The sequence below is a fragment of the Carassius carassius genome, chromosome 20 (assembly GCF_963082965.1).
Source record: "Carassius carassius chromosome 20, fCarCar2.1, whole genome shotgun sequence".
Classification (NCBI taxonomy): domain Eukaryota; kingdom Metazoa; phylum Chordata; class Actinopteri; order Cypriniformes; family Cyprinidae; genus Carassius; species Carassius carassius.
The window spans coordinates 10,365,335-10,391,461 of record NC_081774.1 but is presented as its reverse complement, the minus strand read 5'-3'; the positions used below and the strand labels follow the sequence as shown (position 1 = coordinate 10,391,461).

The following is a 26,127-nucleotide window of genomic DNA, read 5'->3' as shown; positions in this document are numbered from 1 at the left end:
CGTTTGACATAAACCGCATTTTCCGCACAGAATATACAGTATCACTTTCTTTTTTCCACAATATTTGATTTATGATATGACTGAATCTAGTTTAAATCTCTGATTTGTGTGATTTTCTTTGTAACTTCCTAGCCTAAAAAATATATATAATAATATTAATAATTTATTAATAAAAATTAAAATAACAAATTTTATCAATAGAGTTGAATCGGTTATCAGTGCAATCAACATAATATTTGCAAAAAGATACTACTTTAGTTTTGATGTTTTATATATATATACTTACTCGTATGTGTGTATATATATATATATATATATATATATATATATATATATATATATATATATACCTTCAATAAAATAAGTGTACGTTTTTTATAGGTTTTATTTTATATATTTTTATTTTTTATAGCCTTATTAACTTATAAACTTATACTTCTCAAGTGTCAGACTTTTAAGGAACATGTTCGTCTTATTTATTTATTTACTTATTTATTTATTTATTTATTTATTTTTGATAGCTAATACTTTATCTAACAAATAATTAATAATTCACAACAAAATTGAGTATCTTGACCCTGACTTCAATGCACCGTCGCAGTTTGCGTGCCTCACCTGCACTTCAGACGGCAGTATTCATTCATTCTGATTTTAATTTGCCAAGCGAAGAAGTGACTGATCACGGGCTTTTCGAAATATCGCGAGACTTCCCTCCCAACTCTGTTCGTGACCACGTCAAGGGAACCCACACAACCCAGAAGTTAGAAATCATGGCGGAGCGCAGGAGACACAAGAAGCGAATCCAGGTACAGAATTCACGTCACTCTTGTTATTAGAGGCCCAATCTTAGAGCGCTGTTTGGCATTGAGTCGGTTCTCAAGTTAGTGTTTCTTTGACCCAAAATACAATGGTAGTTCGATCCGTTATTTTTGCAACGCTCTCATATGGGAGGTGGATTATTTGTCAGTGCTGGCGCATTTTTTGCGCTTCCCTTGGGTCATGCATTTGCATTGTGTCTCTGTAGCAGGCATCTAATCATTTATACAATTGTTCGATGGATTTGATGTGAGCATGACCTGATTTAGCTGTGAAGAGTGTGTCTGGTGGCTCAGCTGATGGAGTTGGCCATCTTAGCTCAGCTCAGCTCAGGCTGCTCTCTCTTTAACCAGCTGCTGTCTCATATGCTTCACGAATGTGACCAAATAACGTCCATAATGCAGCACTTCTCGTCGCCAAATGTGCACACATTTGCAGATTAAATAAAGGGGCCTCTCACCCAAAAATAAAAATAATTAATTTCATGTGACTTTTGCATTAAACATACAAGTCTTGATAGGCTGAATGCATTTGTCACCATCTATTTTAACTGTATGAAAAAGGATGCAATAAAAGTGAACTGTGACTGTGAGTCCATAACATCTTCTATCTAATTTTCCATTAGAAAACAGGATTCAAACAAGTGAGTAAATGCTGAAAGGTTTTCTATTTAAACCCATTCTTCATTATTACAACGTGTAGCATCTTAAATATGTCAATCAAATGCAAGTGCTACGTTATGTGCATCTGTCGCTAGTGCACTACTCAGACAGCATTTTTGGACATTGTAGTCATAATGCATTTATCATCCACAAAAAAATGTTGTCTGGCTTGGCTGCTTATTTGGCTTTAGGTCACAGTTACTGTGTGTTCTCGTACTGTTATGTAAAAACAGTGGAGTTTTGTGTAATGATGTGTTGTCTTGATAAGAGAGTCACTCTAGCACAGGGGTGCCCAAACTCAGTCCTGGAGGGCCGGTGTTTAGCTCCAGCTTGCCTCAACACACCTGCCGGGAAGTTTCTAGTATGCCTAGTAAGACCTTGATTAGCTGCTTCAGGCGTAGGCGTATTTAATTATGTTTGGAGCTAAACTTTGCTGGACACCGGCCCTCCAGGACCGAGTTTGGGAACCCCTGTTCCAGCGTGTTTGTTAGTTTTTGCTCTTATGCAACAGTTTGAAACAATTTGTAATAGATGAGTAATCATGCATTATTTGTGCTTAACAATCATTAGGAAACCTAAAACAAACCTTTAGACTCAAGTTTTCTGAAGTAAATCAAATAAAGTAGACCTCATTTTTATTCTCTGTAAAGGTTTTGCCATTTAGACCAAGTGTTAATCAAATTGTTAAAGTCTGTTATAATGCTCTTGCTCGTGTCAGAAGAAGATATTTTGATTTAGATTATTTTATTTTATCTTCCCAAACAAAGAAATTCGTTTGGAACCAAAACATTCTTCAAAACATAATCTTTTGTTTGCTCTAGAAGAAAAAAAAGTCTTAGAGGTTTGGGACAACATGAGGGTGAGTAAATGATGACCTTCATGGAGTTTATCTGAAGCCTGTCTAATGTAGTACATCTGTCACTGTAAGACCACCAAACCATACCTGAGAACGAGGCCTAGTGTGGTACAAGAGGAGTTATTGTTTACCAGGGCCAAGCTGAGATAATATAATCGATTAACATCTGGCTGGTTTCTTTCACAGAATCCAGAGGAATATCAGGCAACCTGCCAGTAACTCCTGCGCACCCAGACAAATCCCATGTTTATATGTTTCTCTGAGTCATGCAGGAGACATTCAGACTGAAAAGAGAATGACTGATGGTTTGTGGAACTCAAAATCACTCTCATACTAAAACCTCAGGCTTAAGATTGGAGTTATGTCTGGTAGTCATTTATTACTCAATAAATGCTGTCTTTATAGCCGGGATTATTGTCAGGATTTATTAGTTGTTGTTTTTTTCTTCGTGCATAGTGTGGTCGCATAGTACTAAAATGAATGAACTTGAGCTTAATAAATGGGGTCAGTGAGGACTCTGTGTGTCTGAATGGAGACTGTGATCTCAGTGCATAGACTACACAGGACAGCACATCAGTGTGTGGTGAGCTGAGGCTTTTAATTAGTTCACATTCATTGAGTAGATGACCGACAAGGGTCCTGCTGCCAGTGCTGGAGATTCATTTCAAAGCTTTTCACAGGGTTTCGCTGGATTCCTGCACTGCTGTTATCCGATGTCATTTTCCATTTGAATTAAGGGCTTTTTGTCAAAGGGACTCTTGGTTTCTGTTGTGTCTATTAATCTTGGTTTATATACTATTAATATCTAGGTCATCTCCTATGAAGTCGCACTGGTCCAGAATCATGCTCTATATAATAGTGATGCATATATTAAACTGATTATTAAAATATGGTTGGCATGTTTTGGAAGATTCTAAAACAATTTTGCTTAAAGTAAAGGAAAAAATGCTTAAATTGTACAGTATGAAAAATGGGTATTCATTTAGCTAAAGGTGACATTTAACAGTGTAAAGTAAAATGTAATATAAAATTGTGTCTGTGAAGTAAGATTTTGTAAATGTTTTTGAAAGGAGTCTCTTACGTTTACCAAGGCCGCATTTATTTGATCAAAAATGCAATACAAATGGTAATATTGTGAAATAATGTAGTGTACTGAATCTATATATACTACTGTTTAGCAGTATAATAAATCTGATCGAAAAGCAAATTAATCTGGATCTGTTTAGATAATCAGAAGATAAGTTTTTCTTATCATCATGACTTCATGATCTTTGATCTCTCTTCTTCAGGAGGTCAGTGAACCTACCAAGGAGGAGAAGGTGGTGGCCAAGTACCTGCGCTTTAACTGCCCCACCAAATCCACCAACATGATGGGACACCGAGTGGATTACTTTGTCGGTCAGTGCACTCATTCCTCCCCTGCGTTCTTCTGTTTCCTCTGCATAGGGTTTATATCAAGGTTTCTCTTTGCCATTGAGCCAAATGTTTGTTTTCTGCTCATTAGCCTCCAAAGCAGTCGACTGTCTGCTGGATTCAAAGTGGGCCAAAGCAAAGAAGGGCGAGGAAGCTTTGTTCACAACCAGAGAGTCGGCGGTGGACTACTGCAACAGGTAAACTATAGTCTTTTCTCTCATTTCATCAAACTGTTTGGAATTTCTATGGTGTTTGATACTACAAAGCTTTTGAAGAAAGTCACTTATTGTCACCAAGGCAGCAAAAGTACTTATATTGTGAAATATTATTACAATTTCAAATCACTGGATTCTATTTTACTATATTTTAAAGTGTAATTTATTCCTGTAATTGCAAAACTGAATTTTCAGGAGTCATTACTTAGTCTTCAGTGTCACATGGTCCTTTTTTGATGAATGGAAAGTTCAAAAGAACAGCATTTATTTGAAATGATTTGTAACATTATATCAGTGCGTCCATGCTGAATAAACATGAACTGCACATTTGTGAATGCTAGTGTTTGTCAATCAGCCACTAATTTGAAATGTATTGCCATTCGCAGGCTTCTAAAGAAGCAGTTTTTCCACCGAGCCCTGAAGGTGATGAAGAAGAAGCCAGAGAAAGATGTAAAGAAAGAGAAGGAAAAAGAGAAAGAAAAAGATAAGGCTAAAAGTGACAGCGGCAAAGAAGAGGAGAAAAAAAGCAAAAAGGACAAAGACAAAAAGAAGGACTCTGATGTTACAGACACAAAGAAGGAAAAAAGTGTATGATCATCTGATAGGATGAGAAAACACAAATACATTCTGTTCCACTCAAGGTATTTTTTTCTTATGTGCATATCGTCTCTTCTATGTTTAACTTTTGTTTCTGTATGTTTAGGATGACAGTCCAGGATCTCCAAAGAAGAAGAAGGATGTGAAAAAGAAATTCAAGCTGGAGCCTCATGAGGACCAACTGTTCTTGGATGGCAATGAGGTCAGGATGACTGTAGAAAACCATATTTCATGGTCTCACCTTTTATTTTATGATTAATTGTCTAAAAAATAACTGCAATGAAGGGTTTGATTGTAGAGCCTACCCGGTATGTTTTTTTGGGAGGCCCGATACCGATATTATGGAGTTAAAAATATCGATATATCGGCCGATATTCCTTGTGTATATTATAGTACAGTACTATGCAAAAGTTTGGACACTTTCACATTCGTGTGTCCGAACATTTGACTGGTACTATATTTAGAATACACTACATACATAAACACATTTTTCGCAGTGATCACTCAGATGTGGTGATCAAGCACTTATAATGACGTGACCGAGTAATGGAGGCAGGGCATTTAACAAATTAACAATAAACTTTATAATCCAAAATGGGTCTGACATCAGTGCACTGAACAGTAAAGTTGAAGTTTATTCAGCTTTAATTCAATTCCATTCAACTTTATTCCATTGAAGTTTACTTAGCTTCGGAACATTTATTCACAGATTTGCGCAACTGTCTTCTCACACACACGAAAATTACTAGAGAAGTGTAACATAATATACCACTGTAAATAAATACAATATAGTGTACAAAAAATACAAAATAAAAATACACTTTATGGATGAATAAGACAACGCTTGAATGCTGCTGTCTGAACGAGAGACCTCCTTACTGAAGTGGAAGTGACTGAACTGGTGTCACTATCTCGCGAACACGCCGGGGGATCTCCACCAAAGTTGGGGGATCCCTTTGCCATGCCACCCTCCGCGTATCGGTAGCCCCCTGGGATCGCTAGATCGGTTGGCGCCGGACCATAAATTTAACTACCTGTAACTCCCGAAACCCCAGGGGCTATCGACGCGGGGGTGGTCTCATTCGAAAGAGGGCCTCAAGACATACACTCGATTGCATTCGAGAGGTTTACTCGAGCTGAAGGGATCCATCGAATTTTGTGCAGATTCCCACACCATTATGGAGTTATGGCCATTCAAATTTTCTGTTGTTTTCCATAGACTTGAACTTAAGTGTTTCATCCAGGTCGCCAGTAGGAAACAATGGAGCGCCCTCTGCTGGACAAACTAATTACACAATTTCAAGCAATTTATCTGCATTACATATATGTTCTGTAAAAAAAAAAAAAAAATCATATCGGTGGGATATTCGCAGATATATCGGCAACAGGCTCATATTGGCCAATGAACAATATAATATCGTCAAAATTATATATTGGTCAGGCTCTTTTTGATTGTGTGCTTTATATTTCATAGTGTAACACACATGCACTTTATGTAATAGGATTTTTTCCACATTGAAAATGGAATCAAAGAATAAAATGTATGATTAACATTAAGATTTTGTAAACAATACTGCACGGAGTAGCATAGTGTTAGTTTGATATTATGTACTGTTATAATATTAAGTAATATTTTGAATTAGCTTCTTTTTTTATATTTTAGTTTTCATTAAAGTTTAGTTAATTTTTAGCAATTTTGTACATTCTTCTGTAAGTTTTTACTTATTTTTTAGTCATTTAAGTTAAACATTAATTTTTTTAGTTGACAAATCAACATTTCTAATCTTTGTATAGATTTTCTATTTAGGTTTATGTTTTTATCTAATATTTGGATATAATTACAGCTTTATTTCGATGACTTAAAATTATTGTTAATCTTTTTAGCCTTTTTTAACAATTTCAACACTGGTACCCCAATAATAATTTTAATTACATTTATTTTTATAATAATAATATTAATAATTTTGTCATTTATTATAAGTATTATTATTTTTAAACACTGATGGTTTTTTTTAACCCAGCCAACCCCAGTAATATAATTTAAGATTATTTTTTATATAATTATATAAAGAGTATTGTAACTGTTGTTGTTATTATTAAAATATTACATTCAAAAATGAAATGGTTCTTCACTTTCACAAATACCTTTTGTTCTAATTAAAAAGTTCTAATATTTTTCTTCCCTACAGGTTTATTTTTGGATTTACGATCCAGTCCACTTTAAAACCTTTGCCATGGGCTTGATCCTAGGTGGGATTTTTTTCTCTCTCTCTCTCTCTCTCCAGTTTAGCCTGACTGTAGTTTCTCTGGCCCCAGTACTGATTCAGAAATGTGTGTGTGTGTGTGTTTGCAGTCATTGCTGTCATCGCAGCCACTCTGTTCCCGCTGTGGCCAGCTGAGATGAGAGTTGGTGTGTATTACCTGAGTGTGGCAGCAGGATGCTTCGTCGCCAGCATACTTCTCCTGGCCGTCGGTATGAGCTCTAGACTTTTATATCTTGTATTATACCAATATTTCACATTCAGTCCAATGACACCTCATCTTCTGTCTTTTCTCGTCTTATTTCTGGTTTCCCTTTTGGTTCAGCTCGTTGCATCCTGTTCCTGATCATCTGGCTAGTGACTGGCGGGCGTCATCACTTCTGGTTACTACCCAACTTGACAGCCGACGTGGGCTTCATCGACTCCTTCCGCCCCCTCTACACGCACGAATACAAGGGTCCGCGCTCCAGCTCCAAGAAATCCAGCAGCGAGAAATCCGACAACAAGGATTCAAGCAAAGCGCAGAAATCAGATAGCGAGGACAAATCGGACAGCGAGAAGAAAGATGGCGATGAGGAAGAGGATGAAGAAGACAATAAAGAAATGGAGGCGGGCGAAGAACGTCAGTCGGACACGGACAGTGACAGACGAGAGGATGAGGGGTCACAGCACAGCAATGGCAACGACTTTGAAATGATCACCAGAGAAGAGCTGGAGCAGCACACAGAGGAAGACGAGGAAGAAGACGAGGAAGAGCAAAGTGAGACAAAGCCCTTGACTGTTCAGACATAAACGGTTTCCTCACTTCGCACACAAACTCCCATGCTCCATGTGGACCTGCTGACGTACTTCTGTCATGTTCGGAAGATGTTTCCCATTTCTGTTCAGGCTGAGATCTTCCTCTGACAGACTTAAAGGTTAAACGAGAGCAGGAAACGGCTATGATGACAATGGAAAATATCGCAAAGGCTTTTTGGTTTTCTCTGAAAATGCTTTCCCCACTGTGGATGCAAGAACCGCAAGTCTCCCTGACCCCTGTGTTTTTCTTTCATCTTTGCTTTATCTGATGTCAAGTATTTTGCTGTATAAACATGTCTGTAGTGGACTGGTGAACTTTCACAATGGTTTTTAATCCACATATGAAGTTCATTGTCCAATCTAGTGAGAGAAATTCAAATCTGCAAGTTTTTTTAGTGTCTTTTCTTTGTGTACCGTTAGCTTAGATACCTAATAAGTGTTACTTTCTATCATAAATCTCAATGGCTCTTGACCTGTGATATTTCTGTGGAAATCTGGGAGATCTTGCTTGGTTTGAAACGAGAGCTCTATTTTTGTGGACCTGTGCAAACATGTTTTGTTACCCTGAAGAGAAGTAATCCATGTTAACGTATAACAGAGAAGTTAATAAATCTGAACAGTATCCTTGATTGTAGTTGGCAGTTATTTAAAACCAAACTCCATTTGAGTCTCATGAGGTCGACTGCGTTCAGAAGGGGAAACTACATCCACATTTGTGCCAAATGTTGAGGGATATTGATGCTTTTTTTTTTCATATACGTTCAAATTCTGACCAACTTCCAGAGAAATAGTTCAAACCTGTCATGCCGTAGCTCACATCCTTGCATCAGAGCCTTTGTTTTTCCCATCTCTTTAAACGCTGAGGTTGACAAATCGTACTTCCCCGAGGGACTCTGGTTCAAAATAGCCTGTTAGTTCGCGTTTTAATAGGGCTGAGGTCCAATACTAACCTTCTGTAGGGTTGCATACTATTGGCTAGAGTATTATTTTACATTAGCTGTTTGTTTGTTTTTGTTTTTTTTACTCATACTGAGGATATTTAATAAATGAAATACAAATGTATCGTTTATATATGGATTCTATAAATCTGCCAGAGAAGTTCATGCCAGCAGTTCAGGTTCAGCATGAACTATACTCTATTTTTTAATGTCAGACACGCAGGTTTTCATTTTACTGCATTTTCTACAAATACTAAAACCGATGATGGAAAGATTGCTTTTGGACAATGTATTCGAGTTAGAATGCAGAAAACATCTGTTCATCTGCAATGCTTTGACTCTAGTGGTTATCAGATGCGCACAAGAGGCTGCAAAGGTGGTTTTTCTATATTCAAAAACTGAGAACCCTTGTTAAAGCATCCCTCAAAATTCAAGGTCATTTCAAGTTCACAAGGAGCAGGGAAACCCCTCGTGCCCAAGTGAACGTCTCTCTTTTTTCTTTAAATGCTAAGAATCTTTAACCATGTCTGTAACTAGATGATCTTGTTGGTCACACCTAGTGTTCCTGTAGAGATACTATTGTCCTCGATATTCTGTCATTTGACTGAAGATCTAAATGGACTGGGTATGACACCATGTTTGTAACTATAGACACTTGTGTTTTCTTTCTATGGAACTTTCCTCACCTTTGTTTTCTGTCCCATTGTCTTTTTGAGAGAGAGAAAGATGCTGATATGCCAGATGGTTTTTTTTACATTTGCAGGACATTTAATTTGCCATTGGCTGTCTGTCATAAAATGTAGTGTTACATCATTTATAAAAAAAACAAACTGAAATCCTATTATTATTTTTTTTTTGTCAGCATCTTCACATAACTGTCTGTACTTGGATTAATGTTGAGGACTGTCTTTTTGCAATATATGGAGAATAATTTAAGTGTCTGTCAGAAACTATATCTGTATCCTTTAATTGCAATAAAAATATAGAACAAGAAATTTGCATTTTGTTTAAAATTTTTACAAAATTTATGCTCTGTTTTTATAAAATCTCAAAAGCTACTTTTTTTTGACAATACAATTTATTTTCCATTGTTCTGCAAACATTGTTGCGTTAGTAAATACAACAGGTTATAAAGATCTATAATACATAAGGATACATTTCAAATGATAAAAAAACAAGATAACATCCAAGGTAAAAAGAAACTTTTATTGAAATATTATAAATGAGACAAACACTAACATCATACAATCTCTTATTTACATCAAACCGTAAACCGCTAACATACATTCAGCTATGCTAAGTTGTTATGCAGTGACATGATATGACCTTGCAGTGCCAGAAATAGTTTGAGAAACACAAAACATACAATGCATCTGTAAATAAAAAGATTACAGCCTTGAGTCTTTTAAATATTAAACTAAACGGATAATGGCTTTAGAAATATGGATTTGAGAATGCAACATCCTCTGCCGCCACAGGGAGGCTACTCGGGTTTGACAGCCATCCAACCTGACAAACAGTTATTTGATTCATATTCAGAAAGGCTTTGAACAAATCAAACAACAGCTTTGAACTACAGGAAAAAGACTGATACCACATTCTGACTGCCAACATGATAAACTGACAAAGCATTGCTTCCCATACATGTGACAAACCACACAGAAAACCAAGCTCTGTCTGTTTGTAGGTGAGGATAGTTTGTGGTCAAATTAGCTAACAGCTACAGACACACACACACAAAATCTAAATTAACATTTTATGCTCAGTAAATGACTTACAATACATTTCCTGCTATAATGTGCAAATATATGGTGGATGTTTTCTATTTTCTGTAACCTAAACTATTAAGAAGTGGCTGACTCTAAATAACATACAGTACAAATTGAAATGTTAGTGGATTTTTAAATCATTCTTAATAAATGGTATTGTAATAAAATCAGAATCAGAGCAGTTATTTAGCATGTTGTGGTAACGATCGATGTTTAGCAGTCACACGATGATATTTCATGTTAACCAAACATTTTGTTGCCGTTAAATTGCAAGTAATCCAGGCTAGCCTCTAACAATAAATGTGTTATTTCTCAGGTAGCACAGGAGCACTTTTATTTATAGATTTATAATGAAATCTGTTTATCTATGAACATAGAAATGTGCAATGTAAAAATCTGAATTTTGAACTCTAACCCCCTTTTCAGTGAGTCAGGATGGAATGTGAAGTCAACAGAGAGTGAAGAGTATGGGTGTCTTTTCTGTTTCAGTTCTCCGTATCCGAAGAGTCGCTGGCATTCATTAAATGCGTTTGCTTCTTGCGGACGTTCCAGTGGAGACACTGAGCCAGACTGTCAAACCAGTCATACACCAGATCATGACAACAGATAGAGGGGACCGGAAAGCAAGAGGTTGTGATCTTAATGCTATAATGAAAAAAAAAGAACTAATGATTAACAGATATACCAAGTGCGGTTGAAAGTGCAGCTTGAGGAAATAAAGGGCAAACTGAATTTGAACTAAAAGGTTGAGGTGCCTACTGAAACTGTTGATGCTCATTTCAATAACTGTAATAAAGCTATTGTTGTATCACTGGTTTATGGGAGAGGTCAAAGCTGTTTGCTTATGGTATTGTGTAAAAAGAGTGTCACCTGTCCCCATGCTGGATTTCCTGCCTCTTTCTGCCATCAAACGAGACCCAGGCTGTGTTACGAGCATCAGGCGACAGCGTTATCTGCAGGGTAAATACATTGAAGGTAATAAATGAATAAAACCTAAATATAACAAATTACTTCCTCATTTGGCAGATGCAGTTTCATCACAGAAATGGAAAAAGCTCAGTTCTCACCATGAGCTCCACTCCTGCGGGCACCACGATGGGTCTAAAAGAGAGGGAGTGAGGGCAGATGGGGGTGACCATGATGGCAGGAACATTAGGGTGGATCATGGAAGCTCCCGCTGCGGCAGCATAGGCTGTGCTGCCCGTCGGGGTGGAAACTATTACACCTGCATAGAAACACACCACATATTTGCATTTATTTTCATGGCAGCTGGACAAATGAAAAGACCATAATGTATTGAGACATCTGCTAGAGCTATAAAAACAAAACAAACCAAAAAAAAATAGATCAAGCTCTCAGATAATGAGGCTAATCTAAATGTTTCTTGTGTATCATGCAATAAAAATCAAAGCCACGCTCTAGTCTCTTAGGCTCAACAAGGATGTATTTATTTGATATACAGTAAATACAGTTTATACTGAGAAATAATATTACTTGTAATGGATTTACATTTTACATTTATATAGATTTTAAATGTAATTTATTCCCGTCATAGCAAACAGATTTTTTATTCTTTTATTCTCGTTACGTTTCTTCAGAAATCATTTCAATATGCAGATTTGATGCTCAAGAAACATTTCTTATCAATGTTGAAAAAATTGTGCTGCTTAAAGGGATATTTCACCCAAAAATGTAACATTCTGTCGTTCATTACTCAACCCTCATGTCATTTCAAACCAGTAAGCTCTTTGTTCATATTATATTTAATATAATATGATATATATTTACATATATAATGTATATTTTATATTCATACAAAAAATATTTTTAATGAAATCCGTAAGCTTTCTAAGCCTACATGGAGAGAAATTAAAATTAAATTAAATTAACGCATTTAGCAGACGCTTTTATCCAAAGCTACTTAAAGTGCATTCAGGCTAACAGTTTTTACCTAACGTGTTCCCTGGGAATCAAACCCACAACCTTTTGTGCTGCTAACGCAATGCTCTACCACTGAGCCACAGAAACTTAACTCAAGGATCTCATTAAAATAGTCCATGTGAAATTAGTGGTTCAACCGTATTTTTACGAAGCTGCAAGAATATTTTTTGTGCACAAAGAAAACAAAAATAACTTTATTTGACAGTTCTTATCCAAATCACGTTTTCCACCATTATTGAGAGTACCTCAGTACAACGCATGCTTGTGATGCTGTTGACGCAGAACAGGCATGCACTGAGCCTTGTTTACGTGCAGAGGATAGTAATGTGCTTGCGTTGTGATATGCTTCAATATAACTTAGTAAAATTATGGTATAACCACTGATGTCACATGGACTATTTTATCGATGTCCTTACTACGCTCTGAGCCTAGGAACTTTTCAGTTGCATAGCTGCCTGTGCAGGGTCAGGGCTCTCTGATTTAATCAAAAATATCTTAATTTGTGTTCCGAAGATGAACAAAGTTCTTATGGTTTTGGAAGGACATGAGGGTGAGTAATAAATGACAGAATTTTCATTTTTGGGTGAACTATCCCTTTAATTCTTCTGTGGTGTAAACTCTCATACTTATTGTCAAGACTCTGTGACGAATAGAAAGTTAAAAAGAACAGCATTTTATCTCAAATAGAAATCTTTTGTAACATTACAGATGTTTTTAATGTCACTTTTCAGCAATTTAAAGCATCCTTGCTGATTTAAAGTACTAATTACATTCTGAAAACCCCTTAACCAGACCCCTTTTAAGTGGCTTGCACAATGGGGACAAGATAAAAGAGGATCTATGAGTGCTGTTTGAAGCTGAAGCGTATGATTGCGCTCACCGTCTCCCTGTACAGATGTGATGAGGCGTCCGTCCAAATAAAGGTCCACATTAGACAGGTAGGATGAAGGCCCTCTGTCCACCACAACCTCATTTAGAACCTTTATACACACACACATAATATCCATATCACAGAATTACACAAATGCATCTAACAATCAGAGGTGTTTCTGTATTTATCATATGCCACTCTGGTCTAAAATATCTCGTACATAAAAACACTGACTGTCAATGACATTGTTATTGCTATGACAATTGGACACGCAGACCTATCAGTTATTTTCAAATAACTCCAAATTATGTCTATAACCCTGAAGAAGGTCTCTAAACAGTCTTCATGGATTTTTTCCCTGAAATAATACTCTGAGTGCCCTTACTTGGCAGACATTCGGGCATTCTTCTTGTTCAACATTTTAATATCTCGCATCTTTCATCTTCTTCATTTAATTTTGTTATTACTGTAATGTATAGGAGTGCTGAATTCTAATAAAGCAATAAGCCCCAAAAAGGCCAGGGTTTACAGTGAATTTATAACAGCTAAGGTGTGTTGTTAGAAAACCCCCTTAGCTGTTATAAATTCACTGTAAACCATGGCTTCACAGGGCTTATTGCTTTTATAAAACGGTTATTCCATATATGTAGCAAGGTTTTACAAAATAAAACAAAGCAAATAAAATGTAATATGAATAAAAACATTGTTTGGAGCAAGAATAATGTAGTTCCTCAGAAATGGATGTGGCTGCACAAACTGGTCGCCGATCAACACACAGACATAAATAAAGGTGTATGTTTGTAGATTAATTTAGAATAGCTTTGAATGCGGCTCAACCAATCAGAATCAAGGACCTAAACTTTCAATATATATATATATATATTTTTTTTTTTATACATTTAAGCTAATTAATGATATATTCATTGTAAACAACATGTACATTCATGTACGTCTGTATGTACACGTGCTCAACTGTTCAAAGTTTTGGGGTCAGTAAGATTTTTACACCGTTTGTGAAAGAAGTTTCTTATGTTCAACCAAGGCTGTGTTTATTTTAGTAAGGTACTCAATATCACACATTCCTTCAGAAATCATTCTAATTCTTTTCAATTTTAAGGATTTCATTTTCTTTTTCTTTCAGGATTCTTGGATGAATACAAAGCTCAAAGAACAGCATTTGTTTGATATAGAAATCTTTTTTAATATTGTAAATCTATACATTTACTGTCACGTTTGATCAAAGGAGGCCATGAGCTTATTTTACTGGCTCTCTCTTAGAATGTCATGTGATTGGTTGAACACCACACCATCAGATTTGTCCAACGTCCATATTGGTGGATTGCAAGTTTACATTTTTTCAGTGTTTGTGTTTTCCTAGAATTTGTTAGGACTGTGTGCCAAAACGTGTTGGCAAATAAAGACAGATTTTGTCTTTTTTTATTTCTCCATTTCACAAATGTCACTGGTTTTGTGTTCAGCAAAATACTTTGTGAGTGCTGCATTACCTGTAACTGTAGTGTGATTTTGCCTGCCTCGTTGTTTATGTGGTTATGAGGCAATATTCCGTTCTCCTGAGTGCCGAGGAGCTGCTCGTGCCTCTGGAACATGCCTTTCAGCACTTTAACCTTCAGACGACTGCGCAGGACGATGGCAGCATTACCTACAGGAGCCAGACACAAATATATAAAACAACATAAACATCTAAAGCACAACTACTACAGTTCTTCTGGTTACAGAAATGAAAAATTAAAAAACATTTCTCAAACCACTCTACCTTCAAACACTTTATCCACCTCTGTTCTAAAAGACTCAAACTTGAATGGTGTGAGAAATCCTAAGGAGCCCAGATGGAAGGCCAAGACCGGGGGAACACTGCCCTTAAACAAATGAAACAAAACCACATTTCATTCTTAAATAAATCTCTAAACAACTCACTTTTGCATATCCAAATTCTCATAATTTATATGAAGCACACAGAGATCATCCAATGGAAGGCAGATGAGACTGACCTATGGGGAGACTTGTGCACAAACAAATGAGATAAGATGAGATGAGAGAATACCTGGAAAAGGGATGATGCATACAGAAGAGTCCCATCTCCACCCAAACAAATAATCATATCGATGCGGTCTGAGATGTCATCAAACCCTGTGTGAACACAATGATAAAACACTCATTTTCCTAATGCCCCCAATCCTTCATTGGTTAATGGTGCGTCTGGGTTATGTAAATCATGTTACAGGTGAACCTGCCGATAACACAGTGAGGTTTCAGTACCTTCCCTGAATGTGCACAGCTGATTGCAAATGGCTGAAAATGAGTCATCCCTCATGAGTGAGCCATCGTCCACAACTTTTTTCTCCACATAAACCATCAGATGTTTCTCCTGATGTTGGAAAAATAGTGTAAGTATTTGTCTAACCAAAAAAAACAAAACAAAAAAAAAACTAATGACCCTGTGAAAAAAAATGAAAGGGAACACCCAATGGAAAGCAGATGCTAACAGTAGCGCCTGTAACTTCCTAGCTCGTAAATCTACTACTAATGTTGCATTTGTGAAACCTACTTCCACGAGGAACCTGCAAAGCTCTTTGAACGGCTCCAGAAGGGTCTCATCTCGGATCTTTCTGATGACCAGGACGTTGAGTGGTGGTTTGCTCCAGGTAAGCCGCTGGCTGGCTGGATCCTGAATGTGCCTGCGGGGAAAGTCGACAGAGTAGGCAAACATGGTATTTGTCGGCACTGCACTCCTAGCGAAGCAAAACGGCATGTACTTTGTCCTGTTTCTACACTCGTTACGCAACACAAGTCATGGTCAAATGTTGGAAAGCACTGTAATGTGGACTTCTGCTTTTGGTTTCTCGTAGATTTAGGATCAGATCGTTTTCAGTATAAATAAATTAAAAAAATTAAACCGCTGTCATTTGACATATTCACAGTTTGCTTTTTTACTTCAAAAATGTACATTTTATATACACATCTTTGTACCAAGGAATAAAGTCCAACAGCTAGGTTTCTATAACTCCACTAAGTTTCAAAATTTGATCGTTGCATGACATCCAGAAGAAGTATTTTTTATAGATTGACCTTTAATCATCTTTCTTGATCTGATATTATACAGAAACATATAACTAACATATCTCATACCATCTAAACAACATGTTAAGCACAACATCAGATATCAAACCATAAACCCAATATTACCCTCTGCATGTGGTTTGTCCTGGGGGGTGTAAAACAGGCATAGTGCTGGGGTGTTTATTTTTTAAAGTTCCAGCAGGACCACTCGTGTGACAGCAACAGCGGTGCCTGACTGCGCTGCCCTCCAGCTTCATCCAACAAGCCACCCTCAAGCAATCAGAACTCAGCACACACAGCCTTATCGCCACATTTTTCCAATACTTTGCTTGACAAAGTTTAAACAGTAACAAGAGACGGATGTGTCCTAGCCCTTAACCAACTGTGAGCCTGACTTTGCTTACTTACATGACTGAGGTTGGGTTGGGAAGAACACAAGCTTTGGGTCCAAAGTGAGTAGCAGGATATGGTCCATGTAGAAAGTGCCCTCGTCTGCAACAGACAGGCACTTAAATCACTCCACATTTTTGTTTTTCGGGTTCAACCGGTCTTAACCAAATGATTTGTTTCGTACCTGCATCTATCCCATCTTTTTAGGCAACTCTCAGCAGTGTCCTCAACTGATTCAGAGGCTTCTGATCCAGAATGCTCAGGCAACCAATGTGCACTTCCCCCCGGCAGGTGTCCTGGACAGTCTGGCCTCCGAAGAGACCTCTTCACTTCTTTGCGTCTCCTTGGAAGTTTCCCCTGCCGCTCCTGCTGCCTCTGTGACCGCTTAGATGAACTACCCTCCTCCACCTGTCTGGAGGGCAGTTCGTCTTCCATGCCTTCAATTCCTATGGGGGACAAAAAAAATTATACATCATCATAAGATAACCAAATAATGTAAATGAGTTGAGAAGACTTAAGTGGGGCCCCTCATCATGAGGCCACGGAAAATGTTCCAAGGTTAATAGCTCATTGGTACCTATATTTCCAGGCAGCCCTGCTGTATATGGGTCAAAGAAGAAAAAGGGCTTTTAAGCATCAAAACAATAAGTGTAATAGGGCTTAAAATTGTTGTTGTTGAGGTTTTTCAATACATTAGAAAGTGTCCCGTTCAATTAAATTTTTGTATGATCCATTTTTACCATGATTTACAGAAAACAACCACTGAAATGTCAGTCAGTGTAACAATCTTGTCAGACATATTTACCACAAAAATCTGAAATATTTAAAGACTAATTAGTTTTACCCCCCAATACTACTATATTCTAACTTTATATTTTTAAACTTTGCCACTATCCCATTTTGGTCATTTGTCAGCTATTTTTTTTACTAATTTAAAATGCAATAAAATTCAGTATGCTCACATATTCTTGTATACGGTTTAATATGCACAGGTAAGAATTGTTGTTTAAGTATGTTGTATAAATTGTATGTTGTTTAAATTTTTACATAAATATAAGTGTTACATTTAAGGACATTTCATCCACATTTTGACATTTTATTATATATTTTTTTTAAATAAATTACCGGTATATAAGATTTTATTGCCATATTAACATAATTGTAAGATTCTTAAAGCTGCATTGCATATTTAAAAATAATTTGCCATATTGCAAAACAATTCAACACAAAACAGGTGGTTTAAAATTATTAAAAAGGGTAAAAATAAAAATAAATATGGTCACTAACTTAAATTAAAGCTGTAAACTAAAACCTTGATGGTAATAAAAACAATTCCATGGACATGTTATTTGTAAAAAGCCTAAATATTTTTAGTTACTGTTTTTCGTACTGATCTACTTAAACTGGAAGAACCAGTAAACCACAGGACGTGCTGCAATAAGCAAAGTCAGCTAGTCTGAAACTTATTTATACTTCTTATTCTGCCCTCACTTTGGTGTCTCTCTTCCCGAAGTTAAACAGATAAATAAACTCTTTCTAACAGGTAGACTTGTGGGAGAAAGCAGCTTTAACCCACACCACGTTGACTGTGTATGTTAAAACAGAGTGAAACTACAGAAAGGAGAAGTATACTAAAGCTATCTATAGTTATCTCTAACAAAATAATAATATATTATTATAGTGTAATTTATCTTATATAGTCCTTTCATAGCTTATAAACAATACATTCAGCAAATTTAAGACAAATTAACCATACGAATGTTCAAGATGACTGGATGCTGTAAGTTTGTTGTATAAAGTACTAACGTTACTTAAAAAAGGCAACTAACTGACTGACTTAGAATGTTACTAGTATATTTTAAAGGCATGACTAACGTTAGGTATCAGAAATGTAAACACTAACGTAACAAATATTAAACCTAAATAGAGGATCCAGAAAACTACTACAAACGCAAACTATCACGCTACTAACAAGGATTTTGGGAGTGACAACCAGCAGCAATTTTGACCACATTAAGCGACATTAGACCTTGCACCGAGGACACAGCAACAGGAACATCGACCAAAACTTCCGTTAAATTAGCATCACGGAGCTAACTTGGCTAAATACAATTCACCAGCGCTTACCAAATGACAGAAAAAAATGCCCAACTTCCCTTTTGGGCATAACAGTCTTTCACAACTGTTACAACAAGAGATACATTTAATACATTTGAACGCGTTACCTTGACAGCCACACTATTTCCAGGCTTCCGGCTTATCCTCAAAAGTATTATGGGATGTCCACAATGACATCACGAGGGCCTTCGTGACACTAGTGCTGCTGCGCCGAATATCTGACGCAAATAAATATGTTTGTTTGGTTTTTGTATGCTTTGTAATATTTTCCTTACTACTTTTTTTATTTTGCCTTTTTTGTGGTTTTAATACATTTATTCAGGTCTATATTTATATATCAAATTAACAACATGATCTCTTCGAAGTCATGATAAAGGTCTCTCTTCCACATACTGAACAAAAATTAAATCGTCATTCATTTTTCTTATCTACATTTTCTGTCACAATGAATTTACGCGGGTGTGTAACTCGAACGATAACATAAAAAAATAGATAATTTTCCAATAAGAATAGGCAATGAATAAACAGGGTTCAATATCAATAGCAGCTGCACTTCTGTCATTTCACTTTTATGTGACATATGTCTTCCAGCAACACTCCACTTTTGCAAACAATGCATAAAGACAATGCATGAACAGCTGCTATGTTTTTATACTAATTTTATATATCATTTTTTACTCACGTTTACCTACACATCTTACATTAAAAACATTGTCCTTCAGAAATAAACTAGCACTCTGCTTTATATAAATTGCTGTTTATTAAAAGTAAAAAATATATTTTTTGTTTACAAATAAGTCACAGCTACTTTTGCATGTCAGTCATGACAAAGGATGAGTTTAGGGTGCTTGTGGTTTAGTTAGAGTATACCAGCAAGGACTTATTGGGCTGTGCTAACCAGCATAATCCTGGATCAACATCTTTTGTTTTTGGAACAACAACATTCATGTCCAAAAACATAGTCACTATAGGGTGACCAAACGTGCCATTTTTTGGCTTTGTTTTTTTTTTTTTTTTTTTTTGGCTTTGTTTGTGCAGCGCAAACCAGTTGTTGTATGACAAAATACTGTGTACTTTGATGTCATAGACAGATCGGTATGCTCAGTGCTGCCAAAGACTATCCACCTTTTTATTTAACTTCATTAGCCGCTATGGGCAAATAACGAGGAGAATAACAACGTGCAATAAAAGGTCAGACGGTTTGCACTACAAACCAGTGTGCTCTTAATTAAGATAAAACATTAAAATAATGTTGTGTTTAAACACCAACTTTCAATATCAAGCAGCAAAACAAACTGTTTAGTTCAGCCAAAAATAGCTGGACGGAGTGGACGCAGATGAGACTGGAAGCCAAACCCATAGAATATACAAATGGCCGTGCCTGTTTTTACGACAAGAAAAAGGTGGAAAGAATACACTTAAAAGGACTTTGTGCTGCTTCAAGTCAAACACTAATATGTACACGTATTTGCATCGCTTTGACCGTTCTCTGCAGATCCTACCTTCTCACACACCACGATTGGTCGATTACGTACAATGTCTGTATGTTATTCGTCAAACGATTATTACCTTCATTAAATATGAAAACAAGAAACCAAAGCCTGAATATTTTAGGCAATATAGAAATCCTGGTCAGGACGTGTCCTAGTAAAATGTCATGTTTGGTCACCCTAACATAGTCTGACCCCTAAACTTAACGCTAACCGTAACTTTACCCATAAAGAGGAAAAGAATCCCTGGTTGTAAGCCAAAACTTAAAATTAACTGTAAACTTGGTAAAATCACATTGACCGTCATGTGTTGAAATGTTTTTGCTGCTTAAATCCAAGAAATTGAACTTACTTGCACAAGCATTCATTTTTAAAAGCTGTTTTGAGGACTGAAAGTTGAAGATTTATTACCACCTCCGGCATGTCAAATAGTGAAAAGAATTAAAATTAAAATAAAAACTTGTCAAATCTCTGACCTTCTCATACCGGTCAAAAATTCAATGGACAACCTCCATGATGAAAGATTAAAAGGTGAACCTGCACATCAGGTTAATTGGCCAGGGATGGAGACAGAGCCTTTAAAAGGGTCATGTGATGCAATTCCATGTATTACTTTCTCTTTGGAGTGTTACAAGCTCTTTGTGCATAAAGAAGATCTTTACAGTTGCAAAACTGAAAGCCTCAAATCCAAAGAGATATTCTTTTTAAAAGTTAAGGGTCAACCACTTCCTCCTACAACAGCTCGTTCTAACGAGCCCCACGTCTACGTCACAATGTTGGAAGATTTGCATAACACCACTCAAATGTTGATGCAATGAAAGGAGTTAAGTTTTTTCTCACTGTTGTCACCGCCGCCATGTTGTGGAGAAGCTGTGTTTTTCATTGTGAAAGCGAAACTACTTTGTTTGCTCTTCCAAAAGAGGACACAGCTAGAAATCAGTGGAAAAGTTGTATTTACAACACTGTTCCGGAACAGTTCAACCCAAATATGTGTGCAACGCAATTGCAGAGGATGAGGACTGTTTCCTGTTAGAGTAGCCTACAATGTGATGTGTTATTAACAAATTTCAGGAGGGGCACGCGCAAATAATCAAAGCGGCCAATTCACTAACAATAACCACACAATCCACCCAACCAACTCGACAGAGAACCACGCATAGGTAATCAATGCGGCCAATTCACCATCAGTAATCACATCATCTGATCAATCTCCACCACCCCGACTCCTCAGCATCGACCCCTTCTGGGGGGAGTGCTCAGCTTTCGGGCCGATGCCTAGCTCGGAGCTCTTTCCCAGGGTAGAACGCCAAGTAAGCATACTATTCTTCTTGCTTTATTATCTGCAAGGTTAACTCATGAAACCAGTGACTGTTTCTATAAAGTGGGGCAGTTCCATATTTGCAAGGACAGTCTGGCGCTTCTGACACGCAGTCTGCAAGTAAGTTTTCATATATAAAGGATTTGCCACTGACTATTTAAACACGAGTTTTGAGCAGTGTAGAATAGAGCTTGTTTGTTGTTTCTCCGATCACAAATGCAGACATGGTTTTATGTTTATGCAGCGTGATACACAATGCATAATAAAACAAGTTCTTATAAAAAGTATTTATGTCCACACTGGATGCAATAAATGGCCAGTTTGTAATGGGTTTTATTGTTTTTGTCTCATTGTTCGGGGACACACGTCATCACAGTATGTTAAGGGGCGTAATATTTCCATCACAGGCTTGAGGCATTCGTCCAATCACAATGCACTGGATAGCTGGCCAATCAGAGCATAGCTCGCTTTTCAGACCGTTGAGCTTTGTAAAAATGATGCGTTTCAGAAAGACGGGGATAGAGGAGAAACAATAATGTACAGTATGTAGAATAATATATATTTTTTTAACCTTAAACCACATAAACACATTTCATTACACCAAATACACAACATAATGTTCTTTTTGGCAACATCAGATAACCCCTTTAATAAAGGAGCATATCCAGACTTGTCCACCCTGTAATTATTTCCAGTGTTTTGTAGTCTACTGCTTTTTAATACGTCCACAGCTTTCTCAAAGGGTTGAGCCAACTTAATGTGCCTGCTTATACAGACACGTCCCTGTCTCTACTGAACATGGAAAACACTGTTTTAGCAACACCCAGTATAATTTTCATTACAGCCATTGAATCCATAGCTTTAGTTGTAAACACAGCCTTTTATGGTCAAGTTCCTTTCTGCACAAACCTGTACTATTTAATGTTATAGCTGGATGTTACAAAGAGACAAAAAATAGTTAAAGATTGAAATTCTGGGTTTGAACTTTGGAGAAAATTGAGTACTGTTGTTATGCTAGTGTTGATTTTCAGCTTTTAGATCTATATAGAGTTGTAATATTTTGCCATGTAAGTTGCTGAATGAGTAGTGTTGCTGAATCAACATTAAAAACTAAAAAAACAAACAAAAACTTTTTATACCAATTATATAATGCCCATTCATGCTTAACAATAAAGAACTCCAACTGAACTCCCAACTGAAAGTGGGCTATTCATTTAAAGGGCTGGGCTGGCCTTCACCTAAGTAGGGTGTGTCTACTGACAGCTGCTGTAAACTCTTTCAATGAGGAACTGCTGGCCAGTTACAAGAAAGACTGGTCTGTTGATTGTTCTGATTTCAGCCTTGGATTAAGCCATACCATGGAAACATCGATCCCTTCGCTTCTGCTGGTTTTGTGGCTCAAGAGTTTGCTGAACTGGCTGGTGGTCGTGGTGCAGCGGCACTACATGACCAGGAGCTTCTCAGGATTCTTCTGCATTTCCTTGGCACTGATAGACAGTCTCTTGAGTTTTGTCCTCGGGGCTATTTTCTATCTGGAAAACTTCAACATTTCAGGCTGGCACTTCACCAGGTATCACATATGCCTGCTGGCTCAGATTGCTTGTTTTATCTACGCCACGCTCCACTGGCCAGTGTTCCTCCTTGTAGGACTAGACAACTTCTGGACACTATCATCAAGCTCAACCCACACATCCTGGAAACAAAAGCTAACTTACCTGGCTGGAGCTTGTCTCCTTTGGATTGTAGCAGCTTTGTACGTTTTCTGGGAGCCTGATTTTGTTCTGTTGATAGGAGATCTTGGGAAGCACCAGTGCCAGCTGTTTAGTAGATCTCAGAGCTCTCCGGTTCTCATAGCATTGCTGCTGACGGTCACCTGCGTCATTCTTTACTCGTATGCTCCGTTTGAGAAATGTAGGGTGCATGTGTTTCAGCATTCCACTCAACAAAGCTGCTTGGTTTGTTTAAGGCGCGCCATGCACACGTTCCTGAGCACGTGGTCCTCGTTTCTCGCACTGATGATCATCTCGCCGCTGCTGCAGATAGAGATGCACACGCACCTGCAGCTGAACGTCATCTGGCTGTGTTTCCTCAACAGCTTTTTCGTCGCTTTGGCTCTGTGCGGTGGCTCTATTTCATCGAATTCCAAGAAAAGCGACACCATAACCGACGGTTTTTGTTCCTGGTACTTTTGTTTTACATATGGAGCTGACGAGTGGAATTATAGACAACAACCCAATGACCGCACAGAAGTCAAAACACTAAATGTCTGACCATGTTTACTTCGGAGAAAGACGTGCTTCTTTGCTTTCTTGTTTGCATATAAAAAGCTAATATTTTTTTGCACAACTGATTCGTCTCTTTACTAGAAAAATTTGTAACAAATTATGTGATTTCTGCTTCCAGGGTAGAGCTCAAAATTACAAGTGTTTTCCGTCTGTATGCAAATAAACTGGACCCATGAAAATGACAAGGAAGATGTACAAATGTAAGGAAGTATATTTAAATTTGAACTAGTCTAGCAGTCTAACCGGTTTATTCGCTCCTCGATACTATTGAAGTTTAGGAATATTTACATAAGATCATAAAAAATTTAAATTCTGTCAGTATTTAACCCATGTCGTTTCAACGTTGTATATGACTTTCTTCTGTGGAACACAAAATAAGATTTAACCCTTTAAAGATGTGAAATAATAGTCAGACAAATATAGTTTATATATATATATAGCTTATTGAAACTTTAGAAGAAAAAAAGGAGAAAAAAATGACCCATATAATCTAGTGAGAAGCTCACACATCGTTTCATTCAGAGGCCTAAACTGACTGAGCAAAAATATGTAGTTTAGTGCAGATTGTTACTTACATGACCAAAAAGTTAAATGAAATGAATTTCAGACAGTTTGTAAAGTAAATCAGTTTTACAGATTACACACAAAAAAAATTATATCTGCAAGTGCAATAATAGGCCTATGTCTCAGTAAGATATTTTGATATTTGAAACATACAAATAAATTTGTATCATATTTAAATATATTAAAATGACTTATATATATATATATATATTAGTATGGAAGTATGGATTATTAAATTTTGCTTCCATCCAGTAAGTGTTCATCTTGAAATATTAATAACAATTTCAAAGTAATGCTTGTGTTTACTAAAAAAAAAAAATCACTGGATTTTTAACAGCAAAGATAAATAAATTACTTGAATTACCTTTTGTTAAAAAAATTCTGAACTATCAATCAGGTGACAGAGAGCATGTAGTAGATTGTGTACAACAGGTTTCTTAGCAAAGCTTTAATATGTTGATAATTTAGTGGCCTTACAAATTCATGTAATTTGTGTAAATTCATAAAATATTACACAGTAGGCTTAACAGGGATAAAGAATGTTTTAAATGTATTTGTGAAGAAACATTACACCACAATGAAAAGAAAAACATTTGACAAAAGAAAGTCATAAGGGAACATGAGCATGAGTAAAGAGATGCCAAAACGTAGTTTTTTGTGTGAACTGTACTTTTAAGTAAACCTGCCAAAGCAAACAGGCATAAAATGAAAAAAGTACAATGACACGGTCAGTTTGACACTACAGAACTTTACTTGAATTTAATCCAAGTTCATTGTCTATACAATATATTTACAATGTCTGAAATAGGGGAAATAAACAAACACTACGTAGATACAACTGAGGTATTAGCTAAAAGCATGTACATGAATTTAACTTGTAGATATCAATCATGATAAACAGTTTTAGATGTGTCATCTGCTTTAGAAAACATCTTATCACAACATGAGGTAGGAGAGCAACGTCTCGTTTTCATGCAAGAGCAAAAAACCTCTCATCACACTGTTGGCAACATATGCAATGATACACACAAACACTGCATTTCAGATGTCAGAACTGCAACTTAAAATATCTTTGCGGTTTACAAAAGTCATAAACAATGACATTGTTTTTATTACAATGGTGTTTGTTCTCAAAAAAAAAAAAAAAAAGCTGGACATCAGATTTTTTTTCTTCCTTTTTTTAATAGTGATGTCTTTGTTACACATGAGAAAAGATATGCTTAAGATCATAGGGACACATGCTGTGCTGGCAGGTAGTTATTTGTATGCTGTGTATTTTTTCCATTATCAAAAAAAAATAAAATTATTTTGTCTTTTGCCATTGATCAGCTCAAGGGAGCCACAGTAATCATTATCCCCTCTTAAATGGGATATTTTCTGCAATGCAAAATACATGGTAGCTTTGCTGAAAAAAACTAGCATTAGATTGCTTTAAAGTACAGTTTTGCTAATTATATCATACCAAGCCTATACATATCAGATATTCAACATATTTCACGCATCTCGAATACATGTACAACGTTATCTGTATTTATTTTCGAAACACTGCAAAAGCCAAAAACAGGTTTGTTGTTTCAAGAGTCTAAAGAATACTGTATTCCTAAGCCCAGAATTCCAATTTTATATAGCATTCTACATAGAAGAGATACAGCGCCCCCCTGTGTACAAAAGTTTCATATAATCGTTACAAATGAAAAGGTATACTCTAGAAAGCTTCAGAAATACATTTCAATACCCAAAACTATCA

At 36.6% G+C, this 26,127-nt stretch overlaps 3 protein-coding genes across 5 annotated transcripts; 2 read left to right on the top strand and 1 right to left on the bottom strand.

The window, feature by feature from the left end:
• Positions 1-654: 654 nt before the first annotated feature.
• On the top strand, positions 655-9,551 carry sec62 (SEC62 homolog, preprotein translocation factor). Of its 2 annotated transcripts, none has more exons than XM_059501573.1 (8): positions 655-806; positions 3,624-3,732; positions 3,839-3,944; positions 4,349-4,550; positions 4,666-4,761; positions 6,749-6,809; positions 6,913-7,032; positions 7,146-9,551. In XM_059501573.1, the coding sequence occupies exons 1-8, from the start codon at positions 771-773 to the stop codon at positions 7,610-7,612; spliced, it is 1,197 nt and encodes a 398-aa protein (XP_059357556.1). In that variant the 5' UTR covers positions 655-770; the 3' UTR covers positions 7,613-9,551. The 2 variants fall into 2 exon arrangements, with proteins under 2 accessions (XP_059357556.1, XP_059357558.1); XM_059501575.1 differs by lacking the exon at positions 655-806 and adding an exon at positions 2,207-2,337.
• Positions 9,552-10,163: 612 nt separating this feature from the next.
• Positions 10,164-18,787, bottom strand: nadkb (NAD kinase b). 2 transcript variants are annotated; one of them, XM_059501570.1, is made up of 12 exons: positions 18,733-18,787; positions 16,790-17,051; positions 16,624-16,707; positions 15,704-15,833; positions 15,415-15,523; positions 15,200-15,285; positions 14,912-15,014; positions 14,643-14,797; positions 13,147-13,246; positions 11,393-11,550; positions 11,196-11,278; positions 10,164-10,970 (listed from the first exon to the last, which is right to left on the bottom strand). In XM_059501570.1, exons 1-12 carry the CDS (start codon positions 18,770-18,772, stop codon positions 10,811-10,813), a joined length of 1,470 nt encoding a protein of 489 aa, XP_059357553.1. In that variant the 5' UTR covers positions 18,773-18,787; the 3' UTR covers positions 10,164-10,810. The 2 variants fall into 2 exon arrangements, with proteins under 2 accessions (XP_059357553.1, XP_059357554.1); XM_059501571.1 differs by lacking the exons at positions 16,624-16,707; positions 16,790-17,051; positions 18,733-18,787 and adding an exon at positions 16,342-16,602.
• A 4,003-nt stretch (positions 18,788-22,790) lies between these two features.
• gpr160 (G protein-coupled receptor 160) lies at positions 22,791-23,870 on the top strand. Its single transcript, XM_059501572.1, has one exon. The coding sequence runs from the start codon at positions 22,890-22,892 to the stop codon at positions 23,799-23,801; it is 912 nt and encodes a 303-aa protein (XP_059357555.1). The 5' UTR covers positions 22,791-22,889; the 3' UTR covers positions 23,802-23,870.
• Positions 23,871-26,127: the final 2,257 nt, after the last annotated feature.

Coding starts and splice junctions, on each gene's coding strand:
- sec62 (XM_059501573.1), top strand. CDS start 771: ATGGCGGAGCGCAGGAGACACAAGAAGCGAATCCAG. Junction 3,733..3,838: donor CCGAGTGGATTACTTTGTCG/GTCAGTGCACTC, acceptor TCTGCTCATTAG/CCTCCAAAGCAGTCGACTGT. Junction 6,810..6,912: donor TGCCATGGGCTTGATCCTAG/GTGGGATTTTTT, acceptor GTGTGTTTGCAG/TCATTGCTGTCATCGCAGCC.
- nadkb (XM_059501570.1), bottom strand. CDS start 18,772: ATGCCCAAAAGGGAAGTTGGGCATTTTTTTCTGTCATTTG. Junction 16,708..16,789: donor AAAAGATGGGATAGATGCAG/GTACGAAACAAA, acceptor TGTCTGTTGCAG/ACGAGGGCACTTTCTACATG. Junction 11,279..11,392: donor CCGCAGGAGTGGAGCTCATG/GTGAGAACTGAG, acceptor TTTACCCTGCAG/ATAACGCTGTCGCCTGATGC.
- gpr160 (XM_059501572.1), top strand. CDS start 22,890: ATGGAAACATCGATCCCTTCGCTTCTGCTGGTTTTGTGGCTCAAGAGT.